Source organism: Lissotriton helveticus, chromosome 7 (assembly GCF_964261635.1).
Source record: "Lissotriton helveticus chromosome 7, aLisHel1.1, whole genome shotgun sequence".
Lineage (NCBI taxonomy): Eukaryota > Metazoa > Chordata > Amphibia > Caudata > Salamandridae > Lissotriton > Lissotriton helveticus.
Genome location: NC_136068.1, coordinates 1199903975 through 1199924525, shown reverse-complemented (window position 1 = coordinate 1199924525; position 20551 = coordinate 1199903975). Strand labels below are relative to the sequence as shown.

Below are 20551 nucleotides of genomic sequence, written 5' to 3'. Positions count from 1 at the left end.
TAAATTCAAGCATCCAGTGGATGCGCAAAGATATACCTAAAAAGGCAATAGAAAATGGTGAGACTAAATACTCCTGTGGGCTAATCCAAGACGTGATTGACACTATTTTAAGCCAACAGCCCGAGGAAGCTTACCCGAAGGCTACAATGTATGTATACTACATGTCTTCTTTAAACAAAATGTCTTTCCTGACACCATACATAGACATCAGTTTTACATGTATTTGTGCTAGCAGCACTAGGCAGTATGCCAAATGGTCGCCACAAGCAATGAACCATCAGCAGCAAAATGTTTATCAACACTCTAACCGCTTGTGATTCATAGAGATTTTGGCATGGTTAAAAAAATTATTGGTTTAAACCATGCTGTCCACAAGGATGTGAATGATCATGCCGGTTTTTCAGAAGTTCTATATAGTGAATCAAAATATGAATCCTTTCAATAGCCAGTGGTTATCCAGAACATCTGACACGGTCCTGGGCCTCATGGTCCAACGCTGGACAACTTTATTTTATACTATTGCCATTAGACTGCATAATGGTTAATGTTTTGACATGAGCACATCTACTCAATTTACATGTTAGCTTTGTTAGGTGTGCTTCCAAACAACAAAACGATTTTGTGCGTGAACTTTACTTAATCCTATTTACAATGACCCTCAATAATATGAAGCTGATTCTCCCAGCATAGTTGTTATGTCTTTGCTGCCATTTTTAAATAATTTTCAGTGTGTTGATTCGTTATCATAAAGCCACACAGTAATTTTACAAGTCTGATTAAACCTTAGATGGAAAATATAAGTGGTCCAAACTGAAATAGATTAACATCTCTAGGCAAACCCTTGGCTAAACTATAAAACAGGTGAAATCAATTAAACAGGCAAGGGAAATCTGATTTCTTTTTGCAATATCTCGAAATGTTGCTAATCACACTAACAGAAGAGAAAATTGATACTTCCAGAGAAAAACAAGGCTCTATCATAGCATGGCATATATGTTGCAGAAAAGCAAATTATTGAAAATCATAAAGTGAAAATGTACTTACCTTACACCATCTCACAAGGATTCCTCCTGGTCGCTCAACAAGCTCTGAAATCTGCACTGGTGGCCGTGAGGCCACTGTACCGTGGTTGAAGATTTGATTCTTCAGTACAGATTGGAGCGAGTCATCCAGCTGGGCTGATAAACAAGGCACTTCCACCAAAGAGGGCACCTCTGGCAAGCTACAGGGGAAATGTATAGAAATATACTTCATCAGACACCACACAGATGGGCCAGAGTAAACTTTATGCTTAAGATTAAAGGATTGCATATTTATGCAAGTGAACGCAGAATACAATTGAAAAAATAATCCATAACTGTGATGACATACAGAGTACTTGCTAAACAAGCAGGTCAGAATACTTGAATCAAGGTAAACCAATCGAAATATATCTTGGTATCAACTGATTCCACTCTTTGTTCCATTACAGAAGGGGACCAGCCATATGATGGCTATTACCTCCATGAGAAACACTTGAATGCTTCCAAGCAGATCCACTGCTTCTAAGGATAAATTCCATAAAACATTCAGACACATGACGAGATAAATACAGAACGGCACACTAACTCTTTTTTCCAGACTAATGTATCAAATCTAAGCCTTTCCTTCCCCTTGTGTCCACATTTATGATAATCCTGTTCTCCATTTACTGAGAGGTCAAGGCATCCATTTCCACTCTAAGCTAACAGTATGTGGATTCATCTGTGAATTGAAGGGGTGGGGAATTTATAGGTGATAATTTCAGAGAGTTTTTGTCAAACGCTGGTAAGGCAGCTGAGTGGCCAGTGGAGTGAAGCTCAACAGAGCTATATCCAAAAAGATCTAATTCTAGCTCCTAAATTCTGGGTGGGACAACCAGCTTACGGTGTTCCTCACAACCTTAGGGTAAGACTCAGGAATTTAAGTTTTGTCTGAACTCTTACAAGAGCCTAAAATCAAAGAGCGATAATGTGATCTGGCACTGCTTGTTTAAGTGATGGCAGCTTAGCAGAATACTTCTGTTACCACCCTTGGACTCTTATAAGGTTGATGGGGCAATAATTAAGCCCACAATGGGCTACGGCAAAGCCATCAATACGGGATTCAAGTGCAGTTGCATGGTTACAGGGAATTCAGAACGATGCAGTCCAAGTAATTTTTGGGCATAGAAAATATTATTATTATTATTTTTTTTATATTTCTTTTTATTAGAAAAACCAACAAACAAGGCATGAACATAAAATACAAAGTGCAAGGCTTGTACCGAGGCGGAAAATCCTCTTGATTTACCACATTACAAATAATACAATAATGGGGGAGGGGAGGAGAGGAGGGGAACAAAAGAAAAGCAACTTAAGGTCAGGGGGAAAGTGGAACATCCATGATGGTAGTTGCTGGAGGAACACATATGTTACCCTGATATCGGTTCCAAGGACTCCAAATTCTATGCCATTTCCGGGGGCGAACCCGGGCCAGATATACCGTTTTCTCCCTAAACATGCACCAGTCCATGTTCTCCATCCATACATCAAGAGTGGGAGGCTTCTGTGATCCCCATAGCTGCGCTATATTGCGTTTGGGGATCATGGGCCCCAAGGTCACCCACTGAGTCTGAGCAACATTGTGATCAGTCGGCTCCCAAACATTCAGTAAGCAGCGCCTAGCCTCGGGCAGGAGAGCAACACCTGTAACATCCAGCATCACGTCATGGACTCGTTTCCAATAATCAGCAACTTCCCGACATTCCCAAAGAAATGTACCCAACAATCCACAACCCCGTTTACACAATCCCTCCTCAGAGAAGCCCATCTGAACCAGACGGGGACCCGTGACATAGACCCTGTGTAAAATTTTCAGTTGAACCAATCTGAGTCTCGCTGGAATCGCGACCTCCTTATGAGAGGAGATCGCAGACTGCCAGTCCTCATCATCTAATTCAAGGCCGTCACGGGTCCAGAGATCACGCAAATGGAGCAGAAGGTCTGTCCTATCGTTAATCAATTTTTATAAACCAGGGAGATAGTACTATCGGGCATATGGCCATCCAACACCCGATCCTCCAGTGGGGTATACTCCGGTATTACTTCCCCCTCCTGAAAGACCGACATCAGGGCGTGTCGGACCTGGGCATAGCGGAAGTATTCTGTTTCACTCAAGTCAAACTCCGCCTGCAAGGCCGAAAACGGCTTTACTCGCCCCTTGGCCCATAGGTCTCCCACCTTCGTAATGCCGATGAGATCCCATTTATCGAATCCTTTAGTATTCCACAATTTGCCTAGTCTATCAGAGCCAAAAAGCGGGGTCGCTAATATCAAACGATCCTTCCATCCCAACGAGCTGGTGACGTCTTTCCAAATGCGAACGGCCGACTTCGTAGGCCCCGTCATAGAGCCAACCACCGATTTAGTATACAACGCCCTATAATAGTCACCAACGGGCAGTAGCCACCGGTCCATAGCAAAACCAGGGTTCAACTTCGGGCCATACATACCATGATTAATTGCCCCTAATTGTGATGCCCAATAATATCGTTTGATATCAGGAAGAGCTATACCTCCATCATACCATGGGAGTGTGAGTTTGGCAAGCGCTATGCGAGGCCTACCATCCCATAGCAACTTCCTCTGAAGATCCTCTACCGCCCGGAAATAGCTAGCTGGAACCACATCGAGCGTATTCTGGAGGGCGTACAAAAAACGGGGGAGGGACATTATTTTAAAGAGAGTCGCGCATCCAAGTGGCGAAAGGGGAAGCCTACGCCAACCTGCAACGTCCTGTCTCAAACGATCCAAAGGAGGGACAAGATTTTTTTTATATCGAATGGAGGGGTCCAGAGACACAAATATAACCAAGTACTTAAACCCTTCCTGTGTAACGTGGATGGGACAATTGCGCGGGAGGGGAGGGGAGGGGTGTCACCACTGAGCACGTAGAGATATGACTTTGTCCAATTGATAACCAGGTCCGAGTTTCTGCCATAAGAGGTCAATACGTCGCACAATACTATCAATGATTTTCTGGGTGAAGTCAGATATAATAAAATATCGTCTGCATACAACGAGATACGATCTTCGTATTCCGGGGACCACTGAATACCCCTCAGAGAGGGTTCCCAACGGATCCACGCTGCCAAAGGCTCAAGGGCTAATGCAAACAGGCAAGGTGATAAAGGACAACCTTGACGGGTACCACGCCCAAGACCAAACGGATCAGAGACACGACCGTTAACAACTATCTGTGCGAGGGGGTCCTTGTAGAGAAGCCGCACCCATCCAATAAATTCCGGTCCGAAACCAAATTTAGCTAACGCCGCCCACAAATACGGCCATTCCACAGTATTAAAAGCCATAGTGGTGTCCAATGACGCCAAAATGGCCGACTCACGCAGCGTCGCAGCCCTCGTGAGAACACCATGTAGACGCCTGAGATTCAGTGCTGTGTTATGATGCGGAATAAAACCGGATTGATCTGGATGGATTAGATCACTTATAACAGTAACCAATCTATTGGCCAGCAACTTGGCAAGGATTTTAGGTTCGGCGTTTAAAAGCGAGATCGGCCGATACGATCCACATTTGTTTCTCGGCTTCCCTTCCTTATGTATCACGACAATTGTCGCAAGCCGCTGATCTCGGGGGAGAAAACCCTGTTCTCGAGATTCTAAAAACATATCCCGTAAATAAGGAGCAATTTTATCAGGCCGAAGCTTATACAGCTCTATCGTAGGGAACGCATCGCCAATTCCACCTCGTCTGCAGTTATTTTGCTATCCATAATCTCCCGGTCTGCGTCATATAGACACGGCAGGGCGATATCTCGCAACAATAAGTGAGATTCTTCCTCCAGCCTACTCGAGACCGGAGAGTAGACTGCCCGAAAATGCTCAGCAAAGCTTGCCACTATCTCCGCCGGGTCGGTGATCCGAGATCCCTCTGCAATCTCAAGCTCAGGCACCATGCGACTCGCTCTATCTCTTTTATCCAGCCATGCTATCAGCTTACCCGCTTTATCTCCGACATAATACAGACGTCCCTGTTGCTCCCGACCAAGAGCCCTCACAGTATCAGTAGCTAGCGTCTTATATTCCAACTGTTTCAACCGCAAAATATGCATCTTGGCGCGGGTTACTTCTTGCTCTAGATCTAACTCCAAATCCGCTATTTCAGTTTCCACCCGTACTATATCCTCAGCTCTCTGTTTCTTGACTCCAGCAATCAAAGACAGGGCTTGTCCCCTCACCACAGTTTTGAAGGCTTCCCACAACGACACCGCGGAAAAGACCGAGCCCTCATTCTCCTGAAAATAGAGATCTAAGGACCGAACCAGGTCCCTACGGGTCTTAGGATTTCAGAGATACCAAGGGTTAATCGGGGCTACCCGTCCCTCAGTTCCCGACGCCAATTCGACCCGAAGCCATAAAGGGGAGTGATCTGAAATACCTCGAGCCATATATTTGACCTCCGCAACAGAGGAAGCCTATGCCGCTGGTACCAACACGTAATCTATCCTAGAGAGGCTGCCATGTGCACCAGAGTGAAATGTGTACTGCTGTTGGGTAGGATGTAGCAATCTCCAACAATCCACCAGGCCTAAGGTATCAATTAAACCAGGCAGCCAGCCGTGCGCTCCCCTAAGGTCCCTAGGCCAATGTCTATCAAGCATACTAGACACAACAGCATTGAAATCCCCACCCAGGATCAAAGAGCCCTCAGGGAGATCAAGTAAGACCCGCCCCAGATCAGCAAAGGTGGTAGACTGCAAACCCGGAGGTACATAGACAGAAACCAGGGAAAGTGTCCGACCCTCCCAACGCCCAGATACAGCAACATATCTCCCCCTATCGTCAAGGACTGTATCATCAATCTCAAGTGGGAGAGAATTCCTGACCAGGATTCCCACCCCCGGGAACCAAAGGTGAACCCCGCGTGGGCAACAAGACGATAACCCTTCCTGTTCATGGCATGGCACGTATTCCCGATCAAATGGGTCTCCTGGAGTAAGACCACATCAGGGGAATAACGTTTTAACAATTGCAATACAACCCCACGTTTTATCCTATCCCCCAACCCATTCACATTCCAACTCACCAATCTCAACCCTCTACCCCCCATCATGAAAAAGGAAAAAGATCCAACCCCGGCCAGAGTCCAGCACTTCAATGACAGAGTCTTGCAATATGGTGCCTTGTAAAAAGAGAAACTGGAATCCCAACAAACCCCTCCTCCCCCCTGAAACAACCCCACGGAACAACCCCCACCCTGCACCCCTGCATAAGCCTAGAAAGCCACCCCAACTTGCAGTGTGCCTGTCGCCCCCACATCTAAACTAAACTGCAAAAAGTCTAACTGAGGAGGAAAGAGACCCACCAGAAATCCCATACCCCCCTGCTATCTACAAATAATCATATAGCATTATTAAGACCCCACAGTGTTAGTCTCCGAAGTGTCCCCAGAAACCAGATAGATGATGTTCATTCCTATTCGGGTAAATCTCCCTCCGCTCCACCGGACCGTTGCTCCGGGTCCGGTCGAGCAGGTCGAGTGTCAAGCCAATCAGCTACCACCTCGGGTTTATCAAAGAAATAGGCCCGCTCTTCGTATTCAATCCGCAACTTTGCGGGGAAAAGCATAGCATACTTGAGGCCCATATCACGGAGTCTCCTCTTTACCCCAAGAAAACTGAGTCTCTGCTTCCGGACCGCTTGGGTAAAGTCAGGATAGAAACTGATGGTGGAATTTTCAAATTTCAAGGGTCCACCCGTTCGTGAGGCCTGAAGGATAGCATCTCTGTCTCGAAAGTTAACAATTCGCGCTATCATAGGCCGTGGCGGGGCACCCACCTTTGGCTTTCCACCACGGGACTCTGTGTGCTCGTTCAACGGTGAAAAATGTACTCATGCCCTTGGGCGCCAGATGGTTGGTAATAAGGTCTTCCACGAAGAGGTCAGCTGCCGGATCCTCCGCCTTTTCCGGAACTCCAACGATACGGATGTTGTTCCTCCGAGCCCTCCCTTCAAAATCCTCCAGGCGACGCGTAACCAGATCATTAGAAGCCCTTAAATTGCGGACTTCGGTCTGCAAGTCTACTACATTGCCCGTCAAACTCGAAGTTTTAATATCCAAGGACTTGACTTTTTCGTTGGTTTTAGTCAAGTCAGTACGAATCAAGTTGACATCGATCGCCACTGTGTCCAGCTTGTGAGCAAGAGTCTCCATTTGCTTCCCGAGGGACGACTTGATGCCGTCGATGGCAGCCATAATGTCCTGCAAAGTTGGGTCGGTGGTCAGAGGCGTCGCATCCCTCGCCTCCTCCAATGGCCTACCCGGTCCGCTGGGCGACCCCTTGACCTGGGCATATCGATCCATAACATTGGTTTGGGTATATCCACCCCGCCTGGTAGGTTTAGACTTCAGTTTGTCTCCTTCCGGCTTCCCCGCCATTACGGGAGATATTCAAGTAGAGTCCGAGACAGAACCGAAGGGGGGAAACCAACGAAAAGACCAGCCAAAAAGCACCAGACGACACCCAATAAACCAGGGATGCCTATCTACACGGCGGACGGCCGTGAAGCGGAAAAACAGGAGGTCCAAAAAATGGCACTTGGTCAGAAGAGAGAGACGGTCAGCCTTCCGACCAAAGATCAGCACTTCCAGCAATAGAAGTCTCATTAAATTGTCAGGTCGGGCATATGTCCCCGATAGAATCTGGCTCCGGTGGCGAAATCGAAAGTGAAAGTAAAACCAGCTCCGGATGTCAAACACCACCTCTGGCCGTTGTTGTTCAATTACACCCCAGGCACACAGCCAACTCCAGCGCCAGGCTTCCTCGAGTCCAAGGCCGCAAACTGCCCAGCCCCACAACTCCGGACTCCCGGGTCCGATCGGGACGTACGTTGCAGTTTTAGTTTCTCCTGTGGGTCATCTGTACGAAGACGTCAATAAAAATCAGGATAGACGACAGGATATATGCGGGAGGTTACGAGGGTCTCGAGAGCCCTGTGCTCACGCGGCCATCTTGGTTGTGCGCGAAGCTCCTCCTCTAGAAAATATTATTAATGAGCACTAGGTCAAGGCCTCTTGACTGAAAAATTGGAACTTTGGTTACCTTTCTGAGAAATGAACTGTTCATGCAGTGCACATCTACATATGCAATTACTCCGTTGGCTTGCAAAGCTGCGTTCAGACTTTCATTGCTTTGTTTTGCCAGAACAAAAGTAGGAAACTTTAAAGTCACTAACATCAGACGTGTAGCAATTACTTTAGAGCTGCCAGTAGATTAAACTAGACACCTTGTAGTGCTTTGATTCTACGTAAATACACTCTGGTGTACAGAATTACTAGTTATGCTTTTATTATGTCAATGAAGCACTTTTATTTAACATTTAAGGTGCTTTAAATATAATATTTTAGTACTACTCTTATTACAAGTGCTACTTTTAGCAGCAATGCATAACTGTGTCATCTGTATTACCTTGAGCCACCCCAGCCTCTTTAGTAAATGTACTTAGCATTCTGGAACTTGTCATTTCGCTTTTACCATCAAACATAAAGGATCCAGGCACCTAACTGTTGTAGGTTATGGAGTCTTGGATGGGTGCACATGTTTGAGCCAAGGCCTTCCTCAGTGAAACATGCATGTGGTACACATGTAAAAACACCAAAACATTATAACATGAAACAAAATAAATCACTTAAAATGCCGTATAAATGAAGGAATTTGATGTAGGGATCAGAAGTTAATGGAAAACAAGTAATGTTCTATAGGAAACAGTTTAAAGTCAAAATTTAATTTTAATAAAGGACCAAGACCAAGGCCTCTGTACCCTTCGCCAACAAAATGTAATGATATGCAGTCAGATTACCATCAGATTTAAATGTTTTCTGGAGGTCAAAGATCTTCAGCAAATCATGGCTCAAAGCCACTGCTGGACAGAAGGGATCCACTAGGCAATGTACTACATTTAATTGGTCCCACAGTAGCTAACGTGCCCTTACATCTTGAACGTCACACTCAAAAGTTACGAACATGACTTACTTCTGAAATGTAGCAAATGAAAAATGGTTGCAATGCGGGAATGAATTTGTACATCGTTATTTGTCCAATGATTACAATAATTAATCACCAGTGATTTCTGCACGATTTTTGCAAATGCATTTTAAATAATTCAATAAAGTTTACAATCGTTCACTTCTGCGCTGAATACATGGGTTCTCCAGTGTTGTCAAACATATTAAACATACACAAAATACACCAAATAAGCAGAACATGTATAAGGGAAAGTTAACACAGAAAATGCACGCATACAAAAAACATATATCACAAGGCTTCAACACCAAATGTACCAACTAGGAAGTTTCTTTCATCAGTTTTCCGGTTACTTTTATCAACTATGGTGTTGTTTACTTTTCACACAGTCCAAAGTGGAGATAGTCTGTTGGTTATACACACAGGAAAAGTTATTTCCTCTACATTCATAGATGTGCATCAAATGTATTTTGCAGATTGAATAGAATTTATAACCTATATTCAATTTGTAAAAGACATTTGTCATTTCTAGAGGACTAAATCCATACTTGACAAAATCTTGATATGAACTACATTCTGCTGCAGACAGCAGACAAAGGAAACATTCCATCAACAGATCAATCCTACAAATTGGGATGAAAATTTAAGTGAGGAAAAAGTGAGACAATGGCTCATGAGAAAAATAAGTAAATATGTACTCAGGGATAAGGGAGTATATGCATCAAACCACTGAAACATGACTGCGGGGCAAAGTCACTCTTCAAACTTGTCAAAACGAACACGTGCACCCTAACAGTACACCCCTTAATCCGCAACAAAGAATTGAAGAGCGCCTGCACGTGGTGCACAGCAAACAATGCAGTCAAGCACTATTTTTTTCAGCTTAGTAGCGTACATCAGACCATCTGCCGTGACACTGTTTCTGATCAGGGACGGCTTTAGTGACGGTGGCGCCTGGTGCAAAAGCCTTTTTTAACGCACTCCCTCTCTGAGAATTGCTTCATTACCACTGTCCAACAGTGCCCCTCACCTCTCCATAGCCCCTCTCTGACATAGTTCACTCACACTCAGTTTTGTGATCTGCTTGGTATACGTTCCTTGCAGCAGGCACATTATCCCTCTGCTACTTCATGGTGAGTAACAACTGCCACTAGACAAAATCCCAATATCTCACCAACAGCAACATTAATCGCCAGTTATCTAGCTATTTTTATTGTTGCTTGAAAACTGCTGGATGCACAAGGAAGTTCACATGATTTTAGATCCATACTGTTTTTAAAGACGGCGCCCCCCCCCCCCCAAAGTTAGCACCAGGTAAGGCTGCACTGGTTGCACTGTCCTAAAGCTGAACCTGTTTCTGATTACATATCACATCTGTACACAGATTGTGTTATGAATTATAAATACGATCATCAAGACTTGCACGCTTATAAAACAGTGGCACAACACTTACCTGTCCAGCTGTATGTGTAAGGCTTTTTTTGTAAAACTGCACAGCTGCTCTTTCTTCTCTCCCACACCACTGCGTACCGCAATCTCTCCTGTAAAAAACACACATGCACAGACCATAAAAATCTGCCCTGAAAAAATACCACCAGGTTAGGAAAATGTCATGTAAATCCATAATCTTTCTGGGTTAACAGTGGTCACTTTAACAATACTTTAAGTGACAAAGTTGTGGGCTCATAGAGTGCTCGATTCATAGAGATATGTATGTTCTTACAAACTATTACATTTTTGAGAGAAATGGGGGAAAACTCACAACTGTGACTGTTGGAATTAAGATTGTTGCGATTTTACCCTCGTAAATCATTTGTTGACTTTCTTGGGTTAGGTCCCCTTGTGAAAGATGGTATTGATTTAGCAGAAACATTTTCTCTACTTTAACTTCCGCACTAGAACAGTCTACCTTCTTGTGAATTTCTACTGAAATTGCATGCTGGAATGGCCAGGGATTTCCATCTGAGTGCCAAGAGCTGTTTCACGGCCAAAAGCATGTTGGTTAATAAATTATAATCCCCAGTCTGTTTTAGGCCATGGATGATAGTTGCAGGGTTTGGCTGCAATGGACAGCCTACCAAGCCCCTAATGCGGATGAGGATCTCTTTCCCAAAAATTTTTGGTCTTGGGCAGGTCCACCAGACGTCTAGTTCCCTTCCTGTTCGCATCCCCTCCAGCATAAGTTTTGAGGTGCGATACATTTGTTTAATTCTGAAGGGCGTAACAAGGCATATTGCTCGGAGCTTGTACATCAGTTCCCTGCATGCTCTTACACAGGGAGGGGATGTCAGACCAGAGTTTTTGCCATTGTGTCACAGAACCGGGGGACCCAAGATTTGGTTCTATTTACTCTATTAAGTCCATTTTGTGTCGGGCCCACTTCTGCAAGGATGCCATAGATACTAGATATGAGACCTTTGGGACCAGCGTAGCTGCTCCCAGGCTGTCAAGGACTTGGTTGCTGGCATTTTATTCTCTGGAAACGGGGCCCAGTGTTGTAACTGGAAATAGGGCATGTGGTCCGTTTCGCTCAATTAATGTGCTTGTTTATAATAATGATTAAAGGGCTGGAGGTCATTGAGCTGGAAGAACTCTCCTAGCATCCTGTACCCACCTTCCAACCATTTAGCGAAATCATCCGTAACAATTCCCGTAGAACAATCTAGGTTACCGATCAGTGGGGAATGTAGTAACCTCTTGATTTCTAGTGATTAAATCCCATATTTCTATGGTCCGTTTCAGAATATCAAAGTTAAAACAGACTGGAGGTCTCGCATGTCTAGATAATCAGCGTACGACCCACAGAGTTTGGCCCATTATCGCCGCAACCATGTGGAACCAGTGGCGCTCTGTGTTTAAACAGAATGTAATTGCATACGTATCTTTTATCAAAATATCTTTTAAACTTCTGTTACAAACAACAGTTTTTAATTATCTGTTTTAGCCTCAATATGCTGAGCTCTTTTACTGTAAGGATTTTAATTAATTTTACAGTGAATAGTTAATAGGTCAATCGCCCAGCCTTTAGCACTGTGCCTGACCCTAAGATGGCGGATCAGAAGACATCCTTAGTCAGCGCCGATCGGTGCCACTGAACATAATGCAGACTGCCTTCTGTCATCCTACACCGATCTAAACGGCCACACTGTTTCTTAGTAGGAATCACCAGAAAACCATTCCTGGACGTACTATGTACCCAGAGTCTCCCACACAGAACTTTGCTCCTGCGATTCCAAAATGTCGCCGCACTGCTAACTCTCTCATAATCACAGCGATGAGCACCTTGGCCTGGCTCTCCTGTTAACAAGCGCCATCCCTTCTGCTCCTTAGCTGTAACTGCAATACTCTGTTGAGACTTACGAGCCATCTCTGCTGTGTCTTACTTTCCACTGAGGGTGACATACTGCAACTGGCCAGTTTACGCCATAGTCCTCACCAAATACCGGCACCTTTAAAATGGCGCCGTGACTTGAAGTGGCCCGACCTGTTCCACCTCACCTACTTTGCGCGCAACACCAGAACCAGTGGCACCGCGTGGGGCACTTTGATCCAAGCTCTGTAAAGCTCGCCGATAAGAAGAGAGGAGCAAATAGGTGCTTATCGCAGTGACGCTCACCTAGATGGTTTCTAATCCGATTAACAAACTTACTTGGCTCACAACAAGCAGATAGCCAGACAACCTACCTGCTTGCTCGACTGTGGCTTTCATCCTAACATTCCCCAACGCAAGGTACTCCACGCTGCCTACAGCTTGCCTGCTTATTACAACCAATTGTCAAATAACAACAGCGCTGGCTGATATGGGTTGTTCTCACTTCAACATTTGACAGCTACCCACTGGAGTAAAGAGCCCGCAGTGATCTTCATCGCAGCTGGTACTTCTTGCGTGTGGGATTATCCTCAACCTAAACTCTGGAAGTCGTGTGGCCACGTCACTGAAGCGTTAACGTGTTCAGAGAGAGAGCCTCGTCAGCTGCAGTGTCCACCACATCGTATCTCTCACAAATCTGTTTAAACTGACTAACAATGGCGGAAAGGGAAGGCAGAAACAACACCAAAAAAGTGTGCCCGGAACCTACACTTTCAGAATCCCCCATCAAAGCGAGAGCTGATATATCAGCCACCATGGATATGATCCTCAAAAAACTGGCTGAAGTTCACGATCTTGCCAAGTCCACCAAATGCAACACAGATTCCATGCAGCTGGAACTTACGGCGATCAGGGCGGACATGAGCACCATGAATAAAAGCCTCAACGAGGCAGAGCAACGCCTGAGTGAGGTGGAAGACAAGACCTCACAATCTTAAAAAATAATCCAGCGCCTTCAGAGTACTACAGACGACCTTATAAAACAAAATGCCGAGTTGGAGGACCGCAACAGGAGAGGGAACATCCGTATCTTTGGCGTACCAGAGAATTCTGAGACGGACGCTGGTTCATGTGTGGCATTCCTAAAAGCATGGATTCCCATGATCACAGGGATAAAATTCCAACATGGCTTCGAACTGGACAGAGCGCATAGAATCCCTACCTTCATTGCCCAGGGTAGGAAGGGCCCCGTCCTCTGATATGCAAGCCGCTTGGGTACCAACACGTCAAATCCATATTGCAGTTTGCAAGGAAGAAACACCAGATCTCCTGGGAAGGCCAAAGAATAATATTTACCTAGGATTTCTCCAAAGAAACTGTGTAAATACAAAAAGGATTTCTTCGACAGAGACAAACTGAAAGCGAAAAATATCCTGTTTTCCTTTGCTGGCCCATCCAAGTTCAAAATTACTGAAAATGGCAAACAACTCTTCTTCTCGGACACCCGCGATCTAGCGCGTCACTTGGAAGACTGCCCGACACAGAACATGGACCTGTCAAGTGGCTCAGCCACCAAGAGGAAAACGGATTCCCAGGACACTCCAAATACCTGAAACTCCTGCTACTTGCCCATCGTTATACAGCCGTAGGTCTTGCTAACTACACTGTATATAACATTTTATCTGTTCTCTCTTCCTGACGATTAATTTGCTACGGTTATCAACTAGTTACAGCATTTACTGTGCACTCTCTTATCCAGTAGGGCTTTCGTTAGTATTTTTGAATAACTCTGGTTATGCTACCCATTCTGCAGAGTATTTTGAGAACTATGCTAGCTGCACTAGCAGTTCATGTTTCCCTGCATTGTTCTGTTATAGTCACTATGCCGTTTTATAACTCACTAGTTGACTAGTTACTGTCTAGGCTAATAATTACCTGTTAAGGGTCTATTGTGGGCTCCTCATATAACCTGTCTAGCCTGAAGTTCTATTGTCTCATTTATACCCTCTGTTCTTCTAGCTGACGGTACTGCCATCGCACACTCTAAATTTCTTACACTGGGGAGGATGGGAGGGGAGGGATGAGGAGGGGGAAGGTGGGGAAGGGGAAGAGGGGGAGGTGGGTAGGGAGGGGTCAAAATTGAGGTTGTTCACCTCATCGGTCTTTTCCATTTGCTTTCTTTTTTGCTTCTTTTTTGTTGTGAAGGCTGACGAATCTTTGTTACTGCACAGATCATACACTTCCAAATGTCCACACACTAGTGTTGTACCACGAAACTTCCAGATAGCATTTCCACACCAGACGTCAACTGGTTTGCATTGGCTGACTCCCGTAGCGGCAATAATTAATTAGATAGCTATGACTAATTCCCTAGCAGAGAACCTCACTGTAGTCTCATTGAATGTCAAGGGTCTTAATCACCCTGTGAAAAGACAGAAGGTCTTCGATTACCTTTCTAAATCAAAAAGGGATGTCATCCTGCTTCAAGAGACTAAGCTCTCAGAGGAGGACACACGCTTTATTAACCTTAACTAGATCTCGCACACTCTCTGTTCCTCGGCGAATCACAAGAAGGGAGGTGTGATCACCCTAATCTCAAAAAAATCTAATTTATCGGTCACCTCACATACACACGACGAGGACGGTAGACTATTGATTACCCACCTGTTGAGAGATGATCCAATCCATGTGGTGAATATATACGATCCAAATTCTGACACACCTGACTTTTGGGAATCAGTCTCCCAAACGATAGAGAACATCCCACAGGATGAGCTCCTAGTTGTAGGTGGAGATTTCCACCTTACCATGGACCCTTTATTAGACCGACTTTCAAAATGCTTGTTCCAGCCTTCTCGCTCCCACAAATCACTCACACGCCTATGTAATAAATTCCTATTAAAAGACTCCTGGCGGCTTCAACACCCTGACGGGAAGGACTACCCCTTTTACTCTAGCCCACACAATTCATACTCCAGAATTGACTATATCCTAATTTCTAGCCCTTTCACTCACTTCATTGAGGAAACAGACATTACTCCGAAGTTGATTTCCGACCATGCTTGCATTAGCGTCAAGCTTGCGGGCTCCCACTCTATCTTACCCCCAAAACGCTGGCGTTTTAATGACGAAATCCTATCTGATTCCGCAAACAAACAGTTAATAGAAAATGCCATAAATGAATACATCTCACTGAATGACTCTCCTGAAATGCTCACCTCCGCTAAAAGCCACTATTAGAGGGATAATCATTGGCATCAGAGCAAGAACCAATAAAAAATTAAATCTGGATCTCGATAGACTCGAAAAAGACATAAAATCCCTAGAAATCATCCATTCTACTGACTTAGCCGACAAACTTGCTTTAGAGCAATTGATCAGAAAGAAATACGAATATAATACCATTGTAAGCAGACGAGCAGGTGTCTGGGTCAATAAGTTCAAAGCCCTGAAACTTTGCGATGGGAATAGAGCTGGGAAACTCCTCGCATCCTACCTCAAACACAAGCAGAAATTGCTTACCATAACCTCATTTAAGGACTCGACTAATACCACATATAACAAGCAGAGAAAAATTGTTGACACTTTCAAGTCCTTTTACGAAGACCTCTACAGGAATAAGATGTCATTTGACCCGGCAGCTTGCACTAAATACCTAGATGCCTTGAATCTACCCAAACTCTCTGAAGAAGAGAATACTGCATTAGGTTCCCCCATTAAAGACACTGAAATCCTGACCTCTATCAAATCACTTAAAAGCAACAAATGGGTTCTCTGCGAATTTCTACAAAGCATTTGATAAGTCACTAACCCCCATGCTCCATAAGCTCTTCAATTCTATAGCCTCTTCTGGTAGTGTTTTGGCATCCATGGGCGAAGCCACCATAATTGTTATCCCGAAGGAAGGTAAAGATCCCCTCCTAACAAAAAACTACCGTCCCATGTCACTCATAAATCTGGACTGCAAAATCTACGCAAAAATCCTAGCGAGCAGACTAAACGCCATTCTCCCCAAATTAATCAGTGATTCCCAGGTGGGGTTTTTAAAACGCTGTATGTCCAACGATAATACACGGCTCCTTTGCCATATCCTAGAGAAAGCCAAAATTACACCATCCCCAATGGTAGCCATAACCCTTGATGCTGAAAAAGCATTTGATAGGGTCTCTTGGTCCTTCTTACATCAGTGCATGACAGCCTTTAAATTAGGGAACTCCTACACCACCATGGTAATGGCCCTTTACTCTTCGCCGTCTGCCAGAATCGCCATCAACTGTACCCTTTCAGACTCATTCCGCCTACAACAGGGCACCAGACAAGGGTGCCCTCTTTCTCCGGCCCCGTTTCTCCTAGCCATCGAACCTCTTCTATCAGGTACAAAACAGACTAAAGATATAGCGGGAGTGAGCTTTGGTGACACACAGGTGAAACTAGCTGCTTATGCTGACGACATTCTAATTGCCACAGAGAAGCCAGAGACATCAATAGAAGCTCTCATGAATACCATTGAAAGATACTCACTCCACTCGGGCTACAAATTAAATCGTGATAAGTCAGTAATAAAGCCCCTAAACGGTCATGGTACCAGGGATATGCTAGGCACCTCAGGCCTTACATGGCAAACTGGCTTTATTAAATACCTGGGAATCGAATTCGGCAGCTCCCTTCTTGAAACTATACACCACAATGAATCGATCACCCTAAACAAAATTAAATCACAATTGGATGGCTGGTCCCCCTGCTTTATAACTTGGTGGGGAAGAGCCGAGACCATTTAAAAGATGATCTCCCCCGTAGTCAATTATCTCATTATGATGCTCCCTCTCACCTTATCCCATGACTTCCACCACAAATTAGACAATCTTCTCTCTACATTCCTGTGGGAAAAAGGCTAGGATTAGCCTAAAAAAACTACGCCTAGATAAATCCATGCGTTACAAAAGGGGGTGGTGATGGACGGAGCATCTGAATCAATCAAACACTCACACCCAGTCAAAAGATCTGGGTTTAATCCATCACTGTTCTTTAGCCCACTCTGCCACCCCAGTTCAGACATGGCTATATGCAAATCAGTCTGACCCTGTGCCTCATGGGAACAGTCCAGCACGAATTGCCAAGCCATGTCTTCCCTGGACCGGAAACAAGCTTTCGAGGACTGGTTTCTGGCATTCCAGCCGTCTTCAGCCCGGCTTGCTTGAATCCAGTGGCAAAGTGAGCAAGGGACTCACGTCTGAGCATACCCTGCCACACTTATGGCGGCCAAAAGCGGTACAAAAAGGGGGTGGTGATGGACGGAGCATCTGAATCAATCAAACACTCACACCCAGTCAAAAGATCTGGGTTTAATCCATCACTGTTCTTTAACCCACTCTGCCACCCCAGTTCAGACATGGCTATATGCAAATCAGTCTGACCCTGTGCCTCATGGGAACAGTCCAGCCCGAACTGCCAAGCCATGTCTTCCCTGGACCGGAAACAAGCTTCCGAGGACCGGTTTCTGGCATTCCAGCCGTCTTCAGCCCGGCTTGCTTGAATCCAGTGGCAAAGTGAGCAAGGTGGCAGAGTGGGCTAAAGAACAGTGATGGATTAAACCCAGATCTTTTGACTGGAGTGAAAATAATACTAAATAACTGGAATGACACCAGCAAGGCCTCCTTTAAAGACTGGCTTAACTGGATCACTTACCTGAGAGGTCCTGACAATATCTCACTCCAGAACATCCCAGGCGACCCCCTCGCCGACAAATGTGGACGTCCCTTGACAAATACTTCAAATTGCACAAACCCCCATGACTCCCCGACAGACACTTTCTGCGCGCTATCATCATGGGTTTATGTCTGCCCACCTCCAAACTTATTCTTGTCAGCTTTGGTTAACCTTGCCCGGGGAGGGTTGCTATCTGTGTACCAGCACCCAACACGCCTGTGTAGATGCTAGTTATGAAACTAATGTCGGTTATCATGTTGCCGTCACTTAATATTGCATACTTTTCTGTTTTCTGTATTATTTCAAATTGTCCTCATTTATTTATTCTACCCAGATCTAAGATGATGTAATATTTCCTGTGTTATTGTCTTCACTGCCATATCATCTGAATTTAGATTTGTCGCCCATGCTCTCTTGATGTATGTTTTTGTATATTTTTGTTTTGTTTTGGAAACTACCAATAAAAAATTTGTGAAATCAAAAATAAAATAAAGTAAAGTAAAGAAAATTGCATATGTACTTCAGAGCTCCCCTTCAAGTAACTTGGGGCCCGCAGGAGGAAATCAGACTATCTGGAGTTCTTGAAAGACAAAGTCAACACAATTCGTGCAACAGCTACGAAAGAGGGAATCCTCACTCAATTATATGTGAAGATGTTCACACAGCAGGAATCCAGGGTGGAGATCCATGGAGGTAAAGCAGATTCTCAGGCCATCTTAATATTTTTGGCACGGTGTAAGGCAAGTTATGATCTGAGGGCATTAATCCAGACAATGAGACCATTGATGCGGAGTATGGGGTGGCCCTCTCAGCAGGGTCACCCCATACGTTTTTTGCCTTCAACCCTTTTCTGAACTCGTTTATGTTGGTTTTTAAGACTGTGTACTTTACCAATGCTTATGTTCTCTCCTTTAAACATGGTGAAATGTACTTATACCTAATTGCCACATTTAATGTACTTGTAAGTCCCTAGTAAAGTGGTACTACATGTACCCACGGCCTGTAAATTAAATGCTACTAGTTAACCTGTAGTACTTATTGTGCCACCCACTTAAGTAGCCTTTTTAAACATGTTTCAGGCCTGCAATTGCAGTCTGTGTGTACAGTTTTAAACAGCCATTTCGCCCTGGCAAAATGAACCTCTAGCCAGCCATAAATCTTCCTTTTTAACACATTTAAGTCACCCCTAGGGTAGGCCCTAAACAGCCCATAGGCAGGGTGTTTTGTATTTAAGATGTTAGGCTAGTACTTTTACATGTCCTGATAGGGAAAAACTATTACATTTGTTTTCCACGACTGTAAGGTCTAACTTTCCCATAGGATAACATAGTGTTGACTTATTACATTTAATAAGTGATAACTTTTGTGTGGGAGCAGGTTGGAATGTCATGTTTGGTGTCTGAGAAATTGTATTTTAAAACCCTGTTTAATGGTAAAGTCAGATTTTAAGTCACAATTCTGAAAATGCAGCCTTTAGAAGCTTGGCACTTTCTTGTCTTGACCATTTGGTGCCCGCAGCCTGTTCCTTGTTCGTACAACTAGGTGTAGTTATTCCTCCCAGAAAGAGAGTCTGCATGTTGGCAGGAAGGGTTTTCCTGGCTTAATGGGGGCGGGGTGAGAGTGGACTGAGCGGTCACCTACCATACTTTCACTTCATAGGCACTGGCCCAACACATTCACAAAGGACTTCATACTAGCTTATTGTGCCTCCAGGTAGACTAGGACCAGGGCAGGGAGGTAGGAAATTCCAGACACCTCTGTAGTGTAAAAACTTCAGAAGCTTCTCTTACTTCAAAGGGGCACCCGGTATAACAAGCATTTGCAATGCAATAGGTCTCGCATTAGGAAAGTTTGAGCTATTGGTATTGTAAATGACACATTTTTTATTTATGTGTTGGTTTTGAAAATTGCGAAATTAATAGTTTTGTCATTTACAATGCCAATAGTTATAACTTTCGCAAATGTGACACCTATAGCATTTGTAATGCAATATGTGTTGTATTTACGTGACTTACAAGTATTGATATTACAAATAACAATTGCTCTTATTTCTTTTTAATAATTAATAGTTAAATAAAAGTTATTGTAATTTATAATGGCAATAGCTTAAACTTTTGTAAATAACTTTTGTGAAGATTATGTTCAGTGTATTTTATTGTGACGAAAATCCAAGAACAGAAGTGAAATATTAACCTTTTTGTGACATTTGTAATAAAGCTTGAAACATTGAGAGAACATATTTGAACCAGTTGTTGTTGAATGGTTGCACAGATTGATGTTGTGGTGGCGCCGAGTAATGTTGTGGTTGCGACGAGTATTGCTGTGGCGTTCAGTGATGCTGTGGTGGCGCATAGTGATGTTGTGGTGCCCCTGAGTGATGCTGTGGTGGTGCCGAGTGATGCTGTGGGGATGAGATAGATAGAGTGTAATTATGCGGCGTGTAACTATGGGCACTGAGTGGTATTTGGAGTGTATGTTGCATTGAGTGCA

At 44.3% G+C, this 20551-nt stretch overlaps 1 protein-coding gene across 2 annotated transcripts in view; it reads right to left on the bottom strand.

Moving 5' to 3' along the window:
- Positions 1-20551, bottom strand: part of CRLF3 (cytokine receptor like factor 3) — a 555853-nt gene that overhangs the window by 42146 nt on the left and 493156 nt on the right. For both annotated transcript variants that reach the window (XM_078654389.1, XM_078654388.1), the window contains 2 exons: positions 10499-10586; positions 1045-1222 (listed from right to left, as the gene is read on the bottom strand). In XM_078654389.1, coding sequence (XP_078510515.1) covers positions 1045-1222; positions 10499-10586 — 266 coding nt within the window. The remainder of the gene's footprint in view (positions 1-1044; positions 1223-10498; positions 10587-20551) is intronic.